The sequence below is a fragment of the Salmo salar genome, chromosome ssa10 (genome assembly GCF_905237065.1).
Source record: "Salmo salar chromosome ssa10, Ssal_v3.1, whole genome shotgun sequence".
Taxonomy (NCBI): Eukaryota; Metazoa; Chordata; class Actinopteri; order Salmoniformes; family Salmonidae; genus Salmo; species Salmo salar.
In genome coordinates, this window is record NC_059451.1 from 63,218,708 (window position 1) to 63,225,589 (window position 6,882).

The 6,882-nt window shown below is 40.9% G+C and overlaps 1 protein-coding gene across 2 annotated transcripts; it reads left to right on the forward strand.

Moving 5' to 3' along the window:
- Positions 1-730: 730 nt before the first annotated feature.
- On the forward strand, positions 731-3,476 carry ifitm5 (interferon induced transmembrane protein 5). Of its 2 annotated transcripts, XM_014123907.2 has the most exons (3): positions 731-1,049; positions 2,610-2,827; positions 3,107-3,476. In XM_014123907.2, exons 1-3 carry the CDS (start codon positions 843-845, stop codon positions 3,114-3,116), a joined length of 435 nt encoding a protein of 144 aa, XP_013979382.2. In that variant the 5' UTR covers positions 731-842; the 3' UTR covers positions 3,117-3,476. The 2 variants fall into 2 exon arrangements, with proteins under 2 accessions (XP_013979382.2, XP_013979383.2); XM_014123908.2 differs by having other exon boundaries at positions 2,610-3,476.
- Positions 3,477-6,882: the final 3,406 nt, after the last annotated feature.

Consider the following 6,882-nt stretch of genomic DNA (forward strand, 5'->3'; position numbering starts at 1 on the left):
TGTGTATTATTCACTGTAATGACTTCAGCTAGCTAGGGATCCAACTCTATAGTAACTAGGCTCTCTAAACACGGGATCGCCAACTCAATCCCAGGCAGCTCTTTGTGACAGTTTGAGCGAGCGAGCCCAGCCCTAACAAACCTGTCAAATAATCAACTATTCACTGTCTTCAATCTGGACAATGATTACAGTAGTTGAATCAGGTGTGTTAGTACTGGGCTGGAACAAAAGCCTGCACACCTATCTTTCCAATTAGAGACCCCTGATCTGAATTCAACAAACTGGTCTCTCTCTCTCTCCCTCTCTCCCTTTCTCTCTCTCTCTCATTCTCTCTCTCTCTCTCTCTCGTCTGTCTGTCTGTCTGTCTGTCTGTCTGTCTGTCTGTCTGTCTGTCTGTCTGTCTGTCTGTCTGTCTGTCTGTCTGTCTGTCTGTCTGTCTGTCTGTCTGTCTGTCTGTCTGTCTGTCTGTCTGTCTGTCTGTCTGTCTGTCTGTCTGTCTGTCTGTCTGTCTGTCTGTCTGTCTGTCTGTCTGTCTGTCTGTCTGTCTGTCTCAGAGGCCCAACCAGTCTCTCAGTCTTTCCTTCTCTCTCTGTTCGCTCTCTCTTATCCCTTGGTCTGTCCCAGAGGCCCAACCACATAATGACAGGCCTACAGGTCCCTGCCCAACGCGCCCTCTCGCTGTCACCACCCTCCACAGGGGCATAAAAGCCCCACACAGGAGCCATGACACACTAGGAGACGCCATCTAAGCAGAGCAAGGCAAGTCACAGAATTAGCCAGCTTCTTTTCAACAAATCAAGGACATTCAGGACCAGACAACAAAAATTGAAGAAGCCAAAAGAATGGACAACCACACATACAACTACCCGTCCGACTGCACCCCTCTCACCAGCTGCAAGTCGGCCCGCAAGCCGGCAGGTTCCACTGTGGTGAATATGGGCACCGCAGGCAAGAAGCCACCCAGTGACTACCTAGTCTGGTCCCTGTGCAACACCCTGTATGTCAACTTCTGCTGTCTGGGATTCATGGCTCTTATCTACTCAATTAAGGTGAGTTCTTTACGAGGTCTATATCTCTCTCACTTTCCCCAAGTCTCTATTTAAACCCGTCTCACTAATGATTATGTTGTAGCTGTTATATTGTTAGCTAAAATAGAGGCAACACAGCGATAGGTTGAACAGCCAGCATAAATTGAACACAAATAATTAGTGTTAAATTGCATCCATTTAAAGTCCATGATTACAGCTGCCATACAGTACTATGTAACTGTAGTAATATTGAGACTCCTGTAAGATACATGTGCTGTCTAAGGCTTCTCCATAAGCCAAACTAGATGAGGGAGTCTGTGTGTCCTGCACCACAGGAATGGGGGATGTGGACTGGGAATGGCACAGTGCCCCAAAATCACTTCCCCTGTAATGAAACAGAGCCTAAATTAGAGATTGGCACCGAATACCGGCAGCCTGACTGAAGAGTTTAAAACTGGCGTAATTGGCATCTTACTAATAGGCAAGTGCTGATGGGAGATTAAAGACTAGCATGGGATAAGCAGGGGTACCATACCAGAGAGAATGTGAATGTAGACAGATCTAGGATCAGTTTGCCATCCAATTCCAATTCTAAACCTAACTATTTAGGGGAGAAAAACTGACCTAAAATCAGTGTCTAAAGCCAACTTCATTTTTCTCCAAATAAACCAGATATGTTATTAGTGGCCAGAAATATGCCTAATGTCTTAGACCAATGTTTTACCAGTACAATTACTAACTTAAGCAGGGCAGACTTCAACCAGTGTATTCGTCAAGAAATACAGGTGTATAAACCTGGTCATAAGACCTACATGGTGGGCCTGTGTAGGTTAAAAAGGAAGGGTATATTACTGGTAACTTACAAAGTTTACCAGTAAACTACTGGAATTTTGGAAACTTTCAAGGATTTCATGAAATGTAATATAAAATAGGATTATTAAAATAGAATGACAAAGTTGTAAAACATTATCCTAAATTTAACCCATAAACTTAGTGAATACCGTTGGTGTTTAATATGAGGGTTTCAGTATTAAATATTATTTATATTTTTACACACTTTTATTTATTTTACTATGTCAATATGTCTTTGTTGTATATGCTTTGTCGGCAAACTGGTGGCAGTTGTGAAAAAAGTCAATAGCTGGAAGTGTTGCAGAAAAAAAATGACATTGTTAATTAATGCTTTTTTCATTAATTTACGCTATTTTCTCTAGAACCATATAGTCTATCCACTTTTTTAACCATATAGTCTATCCACTAGAAACACATGGACAATATGGACACAGATCTAAATATTAAGAAAAAAAATACATATTTTACATGAATATATTACCTGTGTTATTATTACATACTTTTCATTTGAACCATATCCAGAGACTGAAAAAAACCCCTAAGACCTTTCATGATGATAACATTAGAGAACCTACATCAGAGGCCTCTCCTAACCTAAGCCCCATCAATAAATCAACTTTCTCGCTCTCCATCTCACGCTCTCTCTCAATTCAATTAAATAAGCTTAGGGTAGCACTTACATTAAAGCGCTTACAGTGCTTTTAACATTTGCTTCTCTCTCCCGTCCAGGCCAGGGACCAGAAGACTCAGGGGAACTTGCAGCTGGCCCAGGAGTGCTCGGACAAGGCCAAGTGGTACAACATCCTGGCGGCAGGCTGGAACCTGCTGGTGCCCCTGTTGGTGGTGGTGCTGCTGGTGCTGTTGCTGGTTCACCTGGGCACCTCACAGGGCTCCTTCGACTTCTTCGGAGAGGACGGCTTCCAGAGCTTCATGAAACTCTTCAGCAGGTAGAGAGACAGATGTAGAGAAACATACATAGAGGGTTATATACTCTGCCTGTTAAACAGTGTTGAAATACACAAAAAAAGGCTCTATTACTCATAAAACTTAGAGCAGGGTTTATCTGAAAACTTGAGGATTATTTATGCAGATTTAAACAACGCACTTTTAAAATGTGTTGCATGACAGTCAATCGTGAGCTGTAGTAGGCTATTGTAAACTTTTTTTGGAACGGGGATTATGCGCCACCTGTCAATTAAATATTTTATGTTTTTGGGGCGATTTAGCGTACATTGAAGGCTGGTTAGTGGACAGAAGATATCGAAGAACAGAATGATAGATATAGAGAATTAAAGGAGAAGATGGTGGATGGAGACTGGTGGATGCTTCCCTAAAAGCCACCCAACAGCCACCTGACAACGGACTAATGACCTCTTTACATCATGGGTCACTTTTTTTCCTTTATAAATATTATCAAGACATTAACTAATTGTTGTTCTAATGTACTATTATATTATTATTGCTGTTATTTTTATTGGTAGCTGTATTGTTCGCTAAAGGCTAGTATCATTGTCACTGCATTGGATCTTGACCATTTCTAGACCCCTTTGTGAAAAACAAATGTGAGAAAGTAAAATAAAAAATGTCACAACTACAGAAGGTTTGTACTACTGAATTGTTTCAGCATTATTTTTCTTTCCCATCAATGGGTTTATTTGCAACATTAAAGGCAGAATTTTGAGGTCAGTAATAAAATAAAAACAAGTGTCTAAATTAAATTGTTGCAAATTGTGCAACATGAAATGGTTGAATTCCGGCCTCGAAGTAATCTTGAGTGTGTGGGTGGGACATATAAGTGATAATGCCCGAGAAGCCGGTGTTTGTTACAACGGGTTACCAAAATATTCAAATAATGATTGACATATTTTCATTAAAAACGTTATTTTGCTAAATGTGTTTATACTATTTCATCCTTTTAGTACAGAAAAAAAATCTAGGGTTGCTACCAAAGCCGGCTGGTCGTTCGTTTTATTGGTTTGGTTGCCAGAGACGCGACCCAGTCGTTCAGTCTTTTGTTCTGTATCTATGGATGCGACCCAGTCATTCCTTCTAAATGTTCCATAGCCATACTGGCTGGCAACGTTCTTATCCCTGGCTTGCTAGCTAGCCAACTACAGCTAACTTACGGTCACGTCAAACAGTGCAGACAGAATAACATTTGTTTAAGCTGTTTTCTAGTGACATTTATTTGGATACATCCATAGCAATGAGCTAATGAGGCGTGATTTCACCTGGCATAAAAAATGTGCTCTCTCATTAGGACACTGTTGTTCAGACTCCTCTGAACAACAGTGTCCTAATGAGAGAGCACATAGCCGACAACACAGCTAACACAATAACTTCAAACTGAAGCTGGAAAGACTGCAAACTACCTGCACTTCATTTCGCTTTACATTTTTTCAATGAACATTTCCTCATATATATCAATAAAAATGATCTCTCTCTCTCTCTCTCTCTCTCTCTCTCTCTCTCTCTCTCGATTCCCAACCCCTACACATTCATTAACTTACCATGGGACAGTTGGAGATCGAATTTGAATATTGAAACAATGTTGCTCATGTCGGAGAGGCAGACAGCAGGTTTATACAAATCTCCACTGTTGAAAACTAAATGTTAGTCTAAAAGAAATGTGAGATAATGTCTAGATGCTTTTTCTAGTGGAGATCAGGTTTATAACTTCCATGCCTGGGCTAAAGAGACAGTGGATTGTGCAGTCAGATGGAACAGAGTAAATAGGCATTTTTACATCATAGATTTAGCCGGTGGTAACTTGTGGAATAGACACAGCTGGAATGTGGTTTTAACCAATCAGCATTTAGGATTAGACACACCTGTTGTATAACGATTATTATTTTCCTCTCTTGTCAAACTCTTCAATCTTTCCACAGGTTTGACCCTATATGGCAGACAACTCTCGACCAAGGATCATACTTGTTTTGGTGGATGAACATACAGTGTCTTCGGAAAGTATTCAGACCCCTTGACTTTTTCCACATTTTGTTACTTTACAACCTTATTCTAAAATCGATTAAATCATTTTTTCCCTCATCAATCTACATACCATATCCCATAATGACAAAGCAAAAACAGGTTTTTAGATTTTTTTTAAATATCACATTTACATAAGTATTCAGACCCTTTTCTCAGTACTTTGTTGAAGCACCTTTGGCAGCAATTACAGCATTGAGTCTTCTTGGGTATGACGCTACAAGCTTGGCACACCTGTATTTGATGAATTTCTCCTATTCTTCTCTGCAGATCTTCTCAAGCTCTGTCAGGTTGGATGGGGAGCGTTGCTGCACAGCTATTGTGGGTGTAGTGAAATGCTTGTGTTCCTATTGGAGCTAAGCACACAAGCTATTCGCTACAATTACAATAACATCTGCTAAGTATGTGTATGTGACCAATACAATTTTATTTGATTTGATTTTCAGGTCTCTCCAGAGATGTTCGATTGGGTTCAAGTCCGGGCTCTAGCTGGCCCACTCAAGGACATTCAGAGACTTGTCCTGAAGCCAATCCTGCATTGTCTTGGCTGTGTGCTTAGGGTCGTTGTCCTGCTGGAAGGTGAACCTTCGCCCCAGTCTGAGGTCCTGAGTGCTCTGGAGCATGTTTTCATCAAGGATCTCTCTGTACTTTGCGCCGTTCATCTTTCCCTCGATCCTGACTAGCCTTTTGCCAAACTCCTGTCATGTGCCTTGTACTGAGGAGTGACTTCCGTCTGGCCACTCTACCATAAAGGCCTGATTGGTGGAGTGCTGCAGAGATTGTTGTAGGTTCTCCCATCTCCACAAAGGAACTCTAGAGCTCTGTCAGGGTGACCATTGGGTTCTTGGTCACCTCCCTGACCAAGGCCCTACTCCCCCAATTGCTCAGTTTGGCCGGGCAGCCAGCGCTAGGAAGAGTCTTGGTGGTTCCAAACTTCTTCCATTTAAGAATGATGGAGGCCACTGTGTTCTTGGGGACCTTCAATGCTGCAGAAATGTTTTGGTACCTTTCCCCAGATCTGTGCCTTGACACAATCCTGTCTCGGAGCTCTACGGACAATTCCTTCGACCTCATGGCTTGGTTTTTGCTCTGACAACCGTGGGACCTTATATAGACACGTGTCTACCTATCCAGATCATGTCCAATCAATTGAATTTACCACAGGTGGACTCCAATCAAGCTGTAGAAATATCTCAAGGATGATCAATGGAAACAGGATGCACCTGTTTCCATTTCGAGTGTCATAACAAAGGGTCTGAATACTCATGTAAATAAGGTATTTCTGATGTTTTTTTTAATTATAAATGTGCAAACATTTAAAAAAAAATGTTTTTGCTTTGTCATTATGGGGTATTGTTTGTAGATTGTTTTATCCATTTTAAAATAAGGCTGTAACTTGAAGGGGTCTGAATCATTTCCGAAGGCACTGTATGCTCCTTTTTCAGAAGTTCTCCTGAAAAGAGCAGGGCCGGTTTCCCAAAAGCATCTTAAGGCTAAGTTCATCGTTAGAATATTTGTAGGAGCATCGTTAAATCTCTGAGCTGTTTCCCAAAACCATCTTTGCTAAAGTTGCACTTGAAAACGTCTGTATTTACCGGCTGCCTCAGACCACTTGTAAAACAGCTAAGTGCGTCATTAGATGCTATTTTGCCCTTCCGCGTCACTTTATACATGGGAGATCTCTGCTAAACACAGAATCAAGATGTTTATCTGTCTCTCTGTGACCTCCAAAATTTCTAAATGAAGTTGACTATAAATACAAAGCTGCCACTGTTTTTGAAATTGTTACAAACCGAGGATAAAAAATATGCTTCAAATGAAGACTGAGATGACTGCATTGTAAGATAAATACAGTATTGGCTACATGCCTATATCAAGTTCAATTTTGCTAATTGTAGGCTACTGTGTGTAATTTTTGCCTCAATATATTTCATGATATGTAACAACGTGTGCGCAATGATGTGACAAATCTTAATTTTGTGCATTTTTATAGGGTAATTATAGGGTAGGCCTA

Coding starts and splice junctions, on each gene's coding strand:
- ifitm5 (XM_014123907.2), top strand. CDS start 843: ATGGACAACCACACATACAACTACCCGTCCGACTGCACCCCTCTCACC. Junction 1,050..2,609: donor CTCTTATCTACTCAATTAAG/GTGAGTTCTTTA, acceptor TCTCCCGTCCAG/GCCAGGGACCAGAAGACTCA.